General features: G+C 38.6%; 1 protein-coding gene across 1 annotated transcript; it reads right to left on the bottom strand.

Moving 5' to 3' along the window:
* Positions 1–3,855: 3,855 nt before the first annotated feature.
* On the bottom strand, positions 3,856–13,647 carry rem1 (RAS (RAD and GEM)-like GTP-binding 1). Its single transcript, XM_023291079.3, has 5 exons — positions 13,424–13,647; positions 10,251–10,645; positions 7,120–7,202; positions 5,194–5,401; positions 3,856–4,537 (listed from the first exon to the last, which is right to left on the bottom strand). The coding sequence occupies exons 2-5, from the start codon at positions 10,609–10,611 to the stop codon at positions 4,260–4,262; spliced, it is 930 nt and encodes a 309-aa protein (XP_023146847.1). The 5' UTR covers positions 10,612–10,645; positions 13,424–13,647; the 3' UTR covers positions 3,856–4,259.
* Positions 13,648–14,731: the final 1,084 nt, after the last annotated feature.

Genomic DNA, 14,731 nt, shown 5'->3' on the forward strand with positions numbered 1-14,731 from the left:
CAGCTGTAAATAAAACAACAGGAGAAGAAGTTTCCAGCTGCATCATGAGTTGCTGTTAAAATCAGTTTTACACTCAGAAACTTGGAGGAAGTTTCTGTTTAGGAGGAGCTGAACTCACAACTCTGAGACTCCGTGAGGATGTTTACATCACTGTGTGTGTCTGTGTGTGTGTGTGTGTGTGTGTGTGTGTGTGTGTGTGTGTGTGTGTGTGTGTGTGTGTGTGTGTGTGTGTGTGTGTGTGTGCGTGTCATCCGGGTTGAGCAGAGTCAAGCATTCTTTCCATTAGCCTCATCAAATCGATGTCCAACACTCCTCCTCCATCTACTGTCCCTGTGCAGCCACTCAGTGTGTGAGCATGAATGTGTGTCAGCAAAACGCCCGATCAATAAACTGATAGGATATTTGATCAGTAAAAACTGGGGCAACCAGTCTGTCTGATGTGGAAACCAGATAAACTGCAGCACATTTTAAACCAGTTTCATGTTATTTCACAGCAGCAAAAATTCATTTTAGTTCACAACCGGTTCAACCAACTCTGGAGATCTGCTGACTTACTAGAATATTCACCCTAAATTCAGTATTTAAATAAGTTAAGCACATTTGCATAATTAATAATGTTGTAGGCTTTTCCCTTAAGTAAATTTGTATTTTGTGAAGGAAAAATTATTATTTCCCCATTCTGAAGTACTTCTTTGCAGCTGTTAGCTGACGTCATCCAAATTATCTTCCGAAAGGCAGACGCTGTCAGAGAAAGATACATCAGGACTCTCTGCTCTGGTCAAGATGAGATATTGTCTATTCTGATGTGACTAAACAGACTAGTTGTCACCATATTGGTCTGTAATCTAAATCTGGCCTTTTCCCAACTACAATATTTACCCAAAGATCAGAGAGAATCCTCAGAACTGATGCTGGCATTGCTTGCATGAACTGCTGTTCTGTCGGTGTCACTTCTACTGATATCAGTAAACTTTTGTCAAGTAAATTGACATACCTCACAATATTGTAGGGCCCTCATCTTAAGACTGAAATTATTCAGATACATTTGTGTAACTGATAATATTCTAGGGTCTTTAACTTGAAATTTACATTAGTCAGATTAATTTGTATTTTATATTATGTTGCATAAATGTATGGATAAATGTGCATATCTAACAATAACAGTACCTAAATTATTCCAGTAATTTTACATAACAATATTATAGGGACCTAATCTTAATAATTAAATCAGTCACACACATTTGCATAATGAATACTATTGTAATAACCTAAAACTTAGTATTTAAATTAGTCTGGTGAATTTGCATTTTACAAAAATGTTGTAGAGTCTTAAAGTTAACATTTAAATTAATTTCATTTGCATAATGAATATCAGCATATAGTCTGCATCTTTTCTAATAGTGTCTACTGAGTTTGTCTAATTAATAATTTTGTAGGGTTTTTCCTTAGGATTTACATTAGTCTGATTAATTTGGATCTTAATATGTAAATTAATCGGATAAATTTATTGAGTTAGTCAGGTACATTTATGTAGTTAATAATATTGTAGGGTTGTAACTAATATTTAAATGAATTATACAGATAAATAAATATCAATGAATAGTTAACAATATTTAAAATATATATTTAATATAGAATTAACCATATTTAGGACCTAATCTTCATATTAGTCAGACACATTTGCATAAGTAATAACGTTGTAGGTTTTTCTACTTTCTACTTACTCTGTGTAATGTCAACAGTCAGATACATTTCTAATATATATAAATTCACGTCTTTACCCTTAATGTTTATATTAGTCTGGTAAATTGGCATAATTAGTCATATTGTAAAGTCTTATCTTAATATTTCAATTTGTTCGGTACATTTGCATTGTTATTATTATTATTATTATTATTATTATTATTATTATTATTATTATTATTATTATTATTATTATTATTATTGTGAGTATTAAAATAAAAATTCTAAATAGGTAAAATAATCAGGAAAATTTGCATTTTATATAATATTGTAGGGTCTTGTTAGTTAAATTCAAAGTATCAATCTTTTTTTTCTGCTGAAAAGCCTTTTGGCTCAACACCATCTGTAGCTTTGGCTGAAATGTTGAACTCAGCCATGATATTTGATTCATGTTGCCCAAAGGACGAGCAATAAAATTTTAGCGATATTTTAACTTTGCTGCACCATCACTGGTCAACATCTGAATTCGTGTTCAGTGCTAAGTAGCAAATGTTAGCATTCAAACACGGTAAACATTGATGAATATTACCTGCTAATTATTAGCATGTTAGCATTGTGAGTATGTGAGTGTAGGGCTGTTAGCATTTAGCATAAAGTACCAAAGAACAGTCTGACAGAGTTGCTAGCATGGTCGTAGACTCCTATTTTTTGTCCCAGTACCTTAGCTGTGTACTAGTACTAGTTACTAGTATTAATCATTCCCACCAGCGTTAACCAGCCAGTTCTACACATTAGTTTAGATGTTTGGATCAGGGTTTATCTGCAGCTTCACAGACTGAACTGAGGTCAAGAAAGACCCATTAAAGGACACCGTCCCAAACGCTTGGCCTGTTTTCTGTCAGCCCACTGTGTCGCCATGACAACAGCTCAGTAAACAACCCCGTCTTCAACAGACCCCTCGTCTCCATGGCAATGGTAAACACTCAGGAGGCCTGACAGTGTGTTTATGTGAAGTGAAGCAGAGGTTTGACCCCTGCTGCTCCTGCAGAGAGAAGGTTACAACTAAATAAAACACACAAAACACTTAGATAAATGATTTAAAAGTAAATCAAATTATTAAAGAAATAACTAAATATATATATTTTTTTACAGTAAGGCCTCATACCCCAAAGTAGAATCTCAGTGCAACCGAACTGAATCCACTTGTGATCACTGACACACAATTTAGAAGTCCACCTGTGATTTCCAGTCAGACTAACTGCAACTGGTTCTAAAATGAGCTATGAACAGCAGAACTTCTCAGTTTTGGATCTATGAGCTGTGTCTACGTCTACATCATGTCTCCATATGGAAAAGAATTGAACAGAGGAACTGAAAAATCTGACTGAGAGGCGACTTCTCAAAGATGGAAAATTATCCAGGAAGATCAGCGAGCAACTAAGCATCAGTGAACCACAGAGTCAGCAGTAATCAGGAGGTATAGAAGGAGTCATAGTACCACTAATCAGGGCTGCAGTGGTTGTCCTCCTAAAATGACTCTGCAGACACTGAACTACTTTCACAATCTCGCTGTGAAAAACAGACAGTAGCTGCTTCAGACTTGGTACAGGAGTTACCAATGGAAATCAGAGTTTGTGTGAAGCTCAGACAGTGAAGGACACTTCAGAACATCAACCTCTAAGGACAGAGGACATGAAAAAAGCTCTTCTTGCTGTTCAGAAACAAACTTCCAGATGGAACTTTGCTGAAGAGCACAAAAAGCCTGGTGGATGTTGGGAGAACATTCTTGAGTAAGCTAAGGCAAAGATAAATTTGTTGGGCTCAGAATGGGTTCAACATGTTTGGTGTGAACCTGATCAGGATTACCACAGTGAATGCATAGTCCTGGCAGTGAAGCACAGAGGTGGGAGGGTGATGATATGAGGCTGCATGAGTGCAAAAGGTGTTTGAGAGGTGATATTTATAGATACATCGTGACTGTCGGTAGATAAACCAAAATACTGTCTGACAAGATGAACCTTGTAGAAGAAGAATATTCCAGAACGAGAACCATCCAAAGATCAAAATTACAGAAGCACTTCTACAGAAGAATAAAGTGAAAACTACAACCTGGACAGGTATCTGTCCTAAAACACCAAAGAAGTGTTTGTGTCATAGAGATCGTCTTCTGACTGTTAATTTAAGACTTTATTTTGCACAGTGTTGAACTGAAAACAGTAGAAACCTCAAGAAACAGCACAGTGAACACAGTGGAAACTAGCAGGAAGTCATCCTCCATGACGGTGTCAACTGTTCCCACACACTCACTGAATGTTCATCTAACCTTCAACCTACGCTGATGATCCTTTAAAGTCGTCTGGTAGCTTTACATTTAGGTCATCTGGAGAAAAAGTCACAAAAAGTTTGACACCAAATGTTCAAACGGGGGAAATGAGCTGATCACACAGTTCATCTTTAACTGTCTGCTGACTCAGTTCGCTGCTGATTGTTTTTGTCCCTTGCAGAGCCAGAATCACCACAGACACCACCATCCACAACCAGAGGACTTCAGAAAACCTCCCAATGGACATGCATCTTCAGAGGACGGCCAAGTCGTGGCAGCTCTTGGATCGCACTTTCACCGCCATGCGCTGGTTGTTGCGTGCCACCAGTCGGTCCAGGAAGCGCCGAGCCTTCTGGGTAACGCTCTCTTTGCGTTTATAGATGGAGTGTCGGCGCTGGACGGCCTCGCTGCCGTCCCGACGGAGGCGGATCTGTCGCACCACGCCCTCGAACAGCTCGGAGACGTTGTGCTGCAAAGACGCCGACGTCTCGATGAATTTACAGTCGAACACAATCGCACACGCTCGGCCCTCTGGGTAGAAAATACACAGACAGAGATTAAATTGTTATAGTAGAACAAGTAGATCATGAATTCTTAGCATTTTGTTGCACAAGTGTTGATCAAAAAGGATTGGTGGACATTTGTGATTTCTCCAGGGATCAAAGTGAACAAATTGTGTGTCAGTCAGCAGCTGGATGATCCAACCTTCATGTGGAGGATCGTCATGGTGACCAGAGGAAGGTCAGCAGCTACCATCAGCAGAAGAAACAGCAGTTTAACAGCAGAAGAGCTGTAGTTTGCAAAATCACACAATGCACATGAATGCAAAGTTCTACAGTAAGATCCTGAACAGTCTGAGAGAGAACATCTGGATCAGACCACCTGATCCGTGGCGTGTTGGTGCTATGATTCCCTGTGCATCCAGTGATGTGTCTTTTTTGGTAGTAACTCACCCTCTGCCCATCCTACTCACTAGATGTGTCTCCCTATGGCTTCTTTTTCTTCCCCAAAATATAATTCTAGTTTAAGAGTCACCGAATTGACACAGTTTAGGATATTCAGCTCATTAGAGATGGAGCTTGATATGTTTATAGGAAGCATCACAAGTGTTGCAGGAGCACTCAGAGCGGAGCATCACTGCACTACTTTGTGATCAACCCTCACATCAGCGTATGTATGCTTCCTACCTTCTACAGTGACTTCTCTGGACCGAACCAAGTCACTCTTGTTCCCCACCAGGATGATGGGAAGGTTTTCGGCCTGGCGGGTGCGTCGCAGCGTGATGCGGAGCTCAGCGGCCGAGTCAAAGCTGGACCGGTCGGTGACAGAGTAGACGATGACGTAAGCGCTTCCCACCTTCAAACAGTCGTTGTGAGACGAGGCAGCCTCCCCCTCCTGAGACATGAACGCAGAGAGGGAGAAACTTCCTGCTTGTTTTTAATTATCAAGACTTCAGTGGACAGTTTTACAAATACTGATAAAATTAAATAAAAACAAATAAAATTGTGCAGCAGAGTGAGCAGTGCAACCTAAATATCCTGGGTGACGCAGCCTCTTCAGTGTCTTATGGGTTTGTCTTAAACTTCAAATTTAAAGAACTGGTTTATTTGCTAAAGAGTAGTCTGACATCTATAAACCTGCACACTTCACACAGCTTTTGCCTCCCCTTTTGCAAATTAGGTGTTACCAAAATCGTCTTCAGTAAGGGAAATAACAACTCCAACATCTGAACATCAACCTACACACTGAAAGTTTCAAGTTTTGTAGATTTGGATCATGCAGTAAGGTGCCCTGCTAGTTTTATTCAGTTCATTATCAATTCCTTTCCTCAAGTGTTGCACCAAAATAATTCGCCTGTCACTATTTTAATGGGACACCATTGCTGCATCCTGGGCTTAGCTTCACCCACAATGATTGTGATTGATATAAAGAAAAACAAACAAGCCAGGGCTTCTCTTTTTTTGCTCTTTATAGCAAAGTGATAATACAAAATGGTCTGTCGCAACACAGTTTGCACCTCGGTCACTGCTGGTTTAGCAACTGGGGGAGTCAATAAACATCTAATAAATATCTAGTCAATTAAAAATTCTGTGTGAAAAGGATTTTTTTTAACTTCTTTATCTTAATTCAGTATGCTGTCTATGTGTTGCCATTTTCACAATCTCCTTCATTACAGGAAACAACAATATCCTTCAAGCAGCAACCTACCACATTGAAAAGGCCAAGATTTAGAAAATTTAGATCATGCAGTAAGGTAGCCCTGCTAGTGTTATTCAGTTATTTATCCATGTCAATGACAGTTCTTGTTTCCCTGCATGCAAGTGTTTCACCAAAGCAATTCCCCTGTTACTATTTTAATGGGGCACCAGTGCTGCATCCTGGGCTTAGCTCTGCCATAAAAGATTTTGAAGCATTGAAAAAAATACAAATGAGCCAGAGTGGGGTTTTTTTCTCCTGATAGCAGAATAATACTGAGGTGCAGTCAGACCATTCTCCAGCACTGACAGCTATGGAGATAGATCTGGCTATGGGCCTTAGATTTAGACAACTCATGACAAATAGACTGAACTCAGAGTCTTCAGCGTCACATTGTTATAAAAGCTTATTTTAAATAAACACAAATAAAGTAAATAAAACTACTTCATGATTTGATCAAATTTAAAATAAAAAGTCTGACACCAGTAAACAACACAGCCAATAAAAACATAAAAGAAATTGTGATGACCCTACTTAATCTAGAGCACATGATCTCACATTCTGTATCCAATTTACTGTGAAAATTACACAATATCGGGGAAAGATCTAAAGATTTGTGGACTGAGCCCCTATTGTGTCAAGATCCCAGCAGTTCCTTTGGTTTCCAGGTACTCTTGGTTAAATCACACCCTTAAATTCCCCACTGGTTTTCCTGATAATAGTCAACAAGAGAAGCATCTCAGCTCTCGTGTCTGAATGAACAAAATGCTTGCAAACATCAAACCACTTCCATGAAAATGCTGTTGTTGTCTTACATGGATCTGAAACCTACAGCTGCCGACAATTGAAATCATCTATGGACAGAGCATCTCTTGTTCTACCACTGTTCGAAATCAACAACCACAAACATAAAGTACCAGTTTGTCATTCTCCCAGGTATCCATGACGATGAGTGTGGTTTCTTCTCCATCTACGGTTAGCGTTCGCTCATACGTATCCTCTGTAACACACAACAAACACAAACAGTTAGCAGCAGGACTGATGACCTACAGACAGGCTAATGTCTCTGAGAGGTTATGTTCAGACCCAGTGCTGCTTTGAGCCATTGTCAGCATGCTAACATGTAGATATTTACAATGTTTATCATCCAGTTCAGTCAGTTAGCATACTAAGACTTAGGGTTAGCTAAATTCAGCTAAGATAAGCGAAGATTAGCTATGATACGATACAATAAGATAAGATCATCTTTTTTTAATGCCACAGTGTTCCAGGAGCAAGGGGGGCAGTGCAAAAACAGGAACGTCAGAAAAATACAAAAATAAACAAGAAATATACATATATAGAATATATCACTGTTGGTGTTATACGAATTCTTCTATATGGAGAAATTCAGATACAGCACAGATTACTCTAGAGGTCGAAAGCATGCTATTGTACAGGGTTATTTCACATGTAGAAAAACAGTGATATCACAAGGATTCTTGTATATGAAGAGAAAAATCATATTTTACAGATTCTTAAATGTTTAAAATATGTATAACACACAGGTCTGATGGGATGTCATCAGCTTTGAAGGTACACTACCGTTCCAAAGTTTGGGGTCACTTAGAAATGTCCTTATTTTTGTAAGAAAATACATTTTTTTTCAATGAAGATAACATTGAATTAATCAGGAATCCAGTCTAGACTTTGTTAATGTTAAATGACTATTCCAGCTGGAAATGGCTGATTTTTAATGGAATATCTCCATAGGGGTACAGAGGAACATTTCCAGCAACCATTACTCCTGTGTTCTAATGCTACATTGTGTTAGCTAATGGCGTTGAAAGACTAATTGATGATTAGAAAACCTTTGTGTAATTATGGTAGCACATGAATAAAAGTGTGAGTTTTCATGGAAAACATGAAATTGTCTGGGTGACCCCAAAGTTTTCAACAATAGTGTATAGTATTAGAAATTACTGAATGAATTCAAATCCTGATCTGATGATGTGCTGACTGAATAGTCAGGATATCATGGAAGTTATTAAATTCTAACATTTATTACCAATCCATTCAATATTTGTTAAGATATTTTGGTTTGAACCAAAGTGTGAGATCAACTGAGGAACAGGGAGTTGTAATATAAAGCAAGTTAGACATATCCAGGCTTTCTTTCCGTTAACTGGCTTAATTAAACATAAAACCCCAATCACAAGTGACAGATATCAGATGGTGTCTATCAACTTTCTTAACAAAGTCTTGGTTCGCTGTGCAGCATCAGTTGCCATGGTGATCTAGCAGGTTAAAGAGAGTGCAGTCCTCTCACTAACACCATCATCCCTTTAGCCGCGTCACAACAACACGGAGGACCAACAAGAAATCCCAAATTCCCTTTATAACATCGGTCAATTTGGTGAACAACAATGACAAGAACTCCAGAAAACATGTAAAAGCAGACAGAGTCCAGAGAACCTGAACTCTAACAGCAGACAGACTCTGTCAGAGGATCATTGGATCAATACAGGCTTCAATCATGGCTGGAGGCCAATCAACACGTGACACAAGAGCTGATCAATGATGAAGGTCGTAATGTCAGAGACAGAAACAGAAACAGCAGCACTGAGAAGCTGCTACATGAAACCACAGCAGAAAGTTTTACAGATCCAGCATTAATGGCTCATGTAATTAGTCTGCTTTTAAAGAGCAGTGACATTTTATTCATTAAAAGTTGTTTGTCATATTTCATTAAACTTTCTAATGTTATGCAGCAAAGAAAGTCAATATGGATCAATCTAAAGGGAGGAGTTTTCAAAATGTCCATCACCCTAATTGACCCCAAAGCTATTTTTTTCCTGTTTTCCACAACTGTAGCACTTTAAACAAGACTTCCAATGGTGCAGTCGATCACTTCCATTAACTTCATGTTCAGATTTGTGCAGCAGTGACCAAAATATCCAGACATTTTTCAATTGCTAGGGGTAAAAACCAAAGTCTAAAAACATTGAATCCTGCATGAGGAGTTCTAGCAGAAGTAGAATATCTACTTCATTTAAAAAACAGGGAAAACTCCAATTTTTGTTGTTTGTTTTTTACTGTTCGTACGCCATTCATATATAGAAAATGTCTATTTTTTTAAATATGAAAACAAATAAAAACGGGAAAAAGTTGTTTTTCAGTATAGATAAAGCATTAAATAATAGGAAATAAATACATGGATTTTTTATGATAGATGTAGCATCAAAATAACAGAAATGCTGTGTTAGCAGCTGTTGGTAGACTATTAATGCATAGAAAGCAACATATTTGTTTTTTTTTTTGCTGCAGAATTTATAGAAAATCACCTGTTTCTGTCATAGATGTAGATTTAGCATTGAATACCAGAAAAAAAACTATTTTTCACCACAGAAAAACCATTCAGTGATGTTATATTGTAAATATAATTGTTATAATATTATAATATTATTCTGGATACACTGCTAAAGTTTAAAATTGGAATTACATGACAATGTTTGGGTAATGAGTTATTTACGAATTTACTTCTGAGACAGGATGTAGAGAGAGTTATCATTACGGAACAAGAACAATCTTCAACCACAATAAAAACAAGGTGTTTTTCAACAGTTTTATCCACAGAATTCTGATCTGAACATCATGATGGAGTCAGTCTGGAGAGCATGAAGAGACAAACTACAAGTTCTCTAAGAATGCTGGAACAACATAACAAGTACCTTGCATTAGAGGTGACTGTCGTTCCTTGTAAATATTGACTTTACTCAGTTTATTTAATGTTTTGTTGCACTTTGTATGAAGCTAACTGATAAATAAGTTCTATATACAACATCACTTCTGAAGGTTTCCTCCCCTCAGTTTCCTTTGTCTCAGTGCTGAAGCAGATCATTCAGTCCCTGCACTAAATCTGAATCTTACTGAGAAACTTGGATCCTGTCAGGACTGATGGAAACCAGAGTTCAGTGGAACATTCAGAGAGTGCAACAACGAAGAAACAGGCAATAAAAGTTGGTGAGGACATTAAGGTTAACCCCATCACAGACACACAGCATCCCACCTCCAGGCTGTTCGTCTTTCTCTGTGATCCCGGCAAAGATTCCTGCCAGGCTGGTCTTTCCGACGCCGTGGTCGCCGAGCAGCACCACTCTGTAGACGCAGTCCGAGTCGCTCTGCGAGTCGTCGTCCGATTCCGAGCTCCACTGAGCCCGGTAGTGGAGGGATGTGTCCCCGGGGTGGTAGGAGGCCGACTGGCCTAGAGGAGGGTGGCTCCGCTGGGGTCGGGGCTGCTCCGGGTCGGGCTGGGCGCCGCCGAGTGTCCGGGGGTCCTGAGGCCAAGACGGGTGCTGGTAGAGTGGCGGGATCGGGGTGCTGCCTCTCCTCCGCAGGGGCTCCTTCTCTCTCTGGGTGTTGAGGGTCATGTTGCTATGGTGACAGCATCAGGACCAAATGGGCCTGAAGGATGAAATGAGAAGATCCAGGTTTCAGAGGAAAGGCTGCTCCAATATGGTCTAAGAGGAGTCAGTTAATTCAGACAGAACTCAGGAAAAATGGTTCATCCATCCATTCATGATCTATCCACCGCTTAATCCTCATTAGGATCACGAGGGCCTGGAGTCTATCCCAGCTGACCTAGGGTGAAGACAGGAGACACCCTGGACAGGTCACCAGTCTATCACGGGGCTACATATAGAGACAAACAATCACACTCACATTCACACCTATGGACAATTTAGAGTTACCAATTAACCTTAGCATGTTTTTTTGGACTGCTGGTGGAAGCCGGAGAAAACCCACACATACACAGGGAGGACATGCAAACTCCATGCAGAAAGACCCTGGGAAGGCCAAGACGTGAACTGGGGATCTTCTAACTGCAAGGTGAAAGTGCTAAATACCAAGCCACTGTGCAGCCCAAGCATGGTTCAGAGTTTAGTTATTTGTTTCTTTTTTGACCCTAAGTTCTGCTAAATATTTAGGCTGAATTGTGACAATTTCATATGTTATTGAGCTGAGATTTTCATCTTTTTACCCCAGAAACAAATGTTGTAGCCATTTTATGGCCTCAGTATCTCCAGAAATAGAACTTTCATAGTCATGACGTTTGGTGAGAACACAGACAGAATAGTTTCCAGTAGATCAGAATGATGAAATGGCTCCAGCAGAGGTCAAATTCTTAATTATTGTTCCTTGAAAATGGAAAAAAGTGCATCATTTTCAAACGAGAGTCATATTGTGGCTCCAGAAAGTTTCTTTTAGTGTGTATGTATGTATTTACCTACATTTGGCAAAACAAACCTTATATATTGTTAAGTTTCAACATGATGATAACATGGAAACACACTATAACCTTGAACATACAATGTCAATATACAGACCCCATAAACACCCGTTTTGGTGCTCCTACCAATAAGGCATCACCATTTCGTCAAAATATCAAAAAACTGGAACTTCATCCTGCCAAACTTGCTACACATCAAATTCTACTGATGTTAGAGCCTCACAGCAACAGTCTGGGGCCCCTAACCCTAACCCACAATTGAAAATTTTGCACTTTTTGACCAAAACTTGGTCAGAATGGCTCAGAAATGCTCTGGACGGACTCATATTGATATTTTGATGTCAAAATATTAAAAAAATCAAGAAACTTGTCTTGTCAAACTTTCCATACACCAAATTCTACTGATGTTAGAGTCACAAAAGTTGGTGAAATGTGAACCAAAGTCTGTATTTTTAGTAGGAAATATGGATACATCCATTTATTTACACTTTCAGGAACTTTCTGGGGCCACAATACCAACCTTGATGGAAAATTTTAGGATTTTTTAATTTTCCAGGACCAATAATTAATTGTATGTCCTCTGGAGTCACTCAGTCAATTAGATCTGCTGGAAATATTTAGTCTGGGACTAAAATAACTTGAAATTTCTCAAGAAATACTCAAAATTTGTCCAAAACAACTCCAACATGGTCCAAGATATCTAAATGACACAAAACCTATCCAGATTGGTTCAAAAATGGGTAAAATAACATGAAACTTCTTCAACTTACTCAAAATTCGTCCTAAACAACTACAAAATGGATTTTTGACATTAAAATATCAAAACACTGGATCCTTGTCTTGCCAAACTTCATATCAAAATGTATTGATGTTAGAGGCTTTAAAATTTGATGAAATGTTGACCAAAGACTGTATTTTTAGGAGGAAATATGGAAACATCCATATAGAGACACTTAGAGAGAACATTACCATCCTCATTTGAAATTTTAACACTTTTTTTCCATTCTAAATATAAATTTGGCCTCTGCTAGAGCCGGTCTATGATTTAGATTCATGGAAAATGAATTTATTCAGGTAAAGTTTGTATTTTTGCACAATTTTAATCTATTTATTTAGGCAAATTTGTGTTTTTTTTAATGGACTTTTAACTGTAGAATTTATTTTAACCAGGTAAATTTGTGTTTTAAATAACACCGTAGAGTTTTAAACTTAATATTTGAACTTGTTTGGTCAATGTTAATCTTAGTTTTACATTGGAAACCACTTTGGCTCAACATGCGCTGTATCAATAACAGTGACTTGTCTTCTGGGTTTCTTGTTTTCGTTGACTTCCAAAGCAGCTTTCAAACTTTTGCTTTTAAAAGTACTGCATAAATAAAGCTATTCTTATGAAACAAAGTTGTTACTGAGATCAGTTCTAATAGGAACCAAACGGATCAGTGAAGGTCTCCGCTGCGTATAAAAACACTCAGACACACAAACAAGCCTCCTACAATTAATAATTCAAGCGTTTAAAGGTGCCAAGTACAAGGGTCAGGTACGTTTACACCAACAATCCTGCAAAATGCTTCAAAATCTACAGATTCAGTTTAAACCTTTGGCTCATTTCTTCACAGCAGAACTACAAATTTAAGTTTTTTTTCTGTAAAATATCAGTAAGAGAGGTGAAAAATGCAGCATTTGATTGGAGTTAAATTAGAAAAAATAGGAGACTGCTTACAAAAAACCAAGAGACATTCATGTTTTCGCTTTTTAAATTCTACTTACATGAGAAAAGTCTAAAACATGATAAATAAAGAGGAAAAAATGCTTCAGAAACATGCAGAATTGAAGTTTTCACACATGCAACAGTATAAAGTGACATTATTTAGTGTGAAAACATGGACTTCTCGTGTGATTTTTTTCCGAGTGAGGACTAAAAGCAGCAGACATCATGCAGCAGACAGACTTACCGCTCAGCCCGTTCGCACACACTTTCCATCCAGCCTCGGTGAGCAGCAGGACTGAAGTGAACCCTCCTGTGTCGGTGTAACGCTGTAACCGTACCCTGGTGCCACAGTAACCCGCCTGGTGGAAGGAAAAAAAAAGTTCCACAACAGCGTTAAAAATTCAACAGTGGAATCACAGTTATCTGCCTCCTCAGTGAGTGTGTGTATGTCAGAGCGACAGCCGAGCAGAAACAGATATCTGTGTGTGTGTGTGCGTGTGTGTGTGTGTGTGTGTGTGTGTGTGTGTGTGTGTGTGTGTGTGTGTGTGTGTGTGTGTGTGCGCGCATGCGTGTGTGTGTGTGTGTGTGTGTGGAGGGTGAGTTAGTTGAGGAAACATTTCCCCTTTGACGTAAAAGACAGCTTGACTGAATGAAAAGACGCCATCACAGTTTGTCAACTAACTTTCTGTCAAGTTAAAGGCTCCCTATTGTTCCACTTCCTGGCAGATTAATTAAAGTCTCTTGTGTATGTAAAAAGGTTTCTTCCAGTGTTTCAGCTCCAAACACCACAAAGATGACTGATTTCTTCATGACTGTTTAACTCCTGGTTTTGTTCTAAACATTCTGTTTCAGTGTCTGTAGCTTTAAATGCTGCTGCTGTCGGCCCCGCCCACTTCAGGAAGAAGACTCTCTCTGTCTATGATTGACAGATGAATGAGTGTTTAAGAGCAGGATTTCCTGTCTTCTAACTTTCTCTACGAGGATCATTGAACATGGAAATATCTGTGATTTTTCAGTACAAAAGTTGTTTTTAACTCCCGTGTTTAATGAATCCTTCTTCAGGAAGAAGACTCTCTCTGTCTATGATTGACAGATGAATGAGCATATGAGAGCAGGGCTTTCTATCTTCTCTATGAGGATCATTTTACATGGAAACATCTGTGAATTCTCAACACAAAAATTGTTTTGAACTTATGTTTTTAATGAATCAATCTTAAGGAAGAAGACTCTCTTTGTGACTGACCGATGAATGAATGTGTGAAAGCAAGACTTTTTATCTTCTGACTTTCTCTACGAGTGTCATCAAACATGGAAATATCTGTGAATTCTCAGCACAAAAGATGCTTTTAACCTCTGTTTAATGAGTCATCCTTAAGGAAGAAGACTCTCTGTCTGTGATTGACAGATGAATGAGCATACACCACTGTTGAAAAGTTTGGGATCACCAAGATGATTTCATGTTTTCCATGAAAACTCATACTTTTATTCATGTGCTAACATAATTGCACAAGGGTTTTCTAATCATCAGTTAGCCTCTCAACACCATAAGCTA

Source organism: Amphiprion ocellaris, chromosome 5 (genome assembly GCF_022539595.1).
Source record: "Amphiprion ocellaris isolate individual 3 ecotype Okinawa chromosome 5, ASM2253959v1, whole genome shotgun sequence".
NCBI classification, from domain to species: domain Eukaryota; kingdom Metazoa; phylum Chordata; class Actinopteri; family Pomacentridae; genus Amphiprion; species Amphiprion ocellaris.

What these genes read in the sequence shown, in the direction of transcription:
- rem1 (XM_023291079.3), bottom strand. Translation starts at nt 10,611, where the DNA reads ATGACCCTCAACACCCAGAGAGAGAAGGAGCCCCTGCGGAGGAGAGGC. An exon ending in GAAAGACGAACAGCCTGGAG is followed by an intron (nt 7,203 to 10,250) that starts GTGGGATGCTGT and finishes TGTGTGTTACAG; the next exon opens with AGGATACGTATGAGCGAACG. An exon ending in CAGAGAAGTCACTGTAGAAG is followed by an intron (nt 4,538 to 5,193) that starts GTAGGAAGCATA and finishes TTTTCTACCCAG; the next exon opens with AGGGCCGAGCGTGTGCGATT.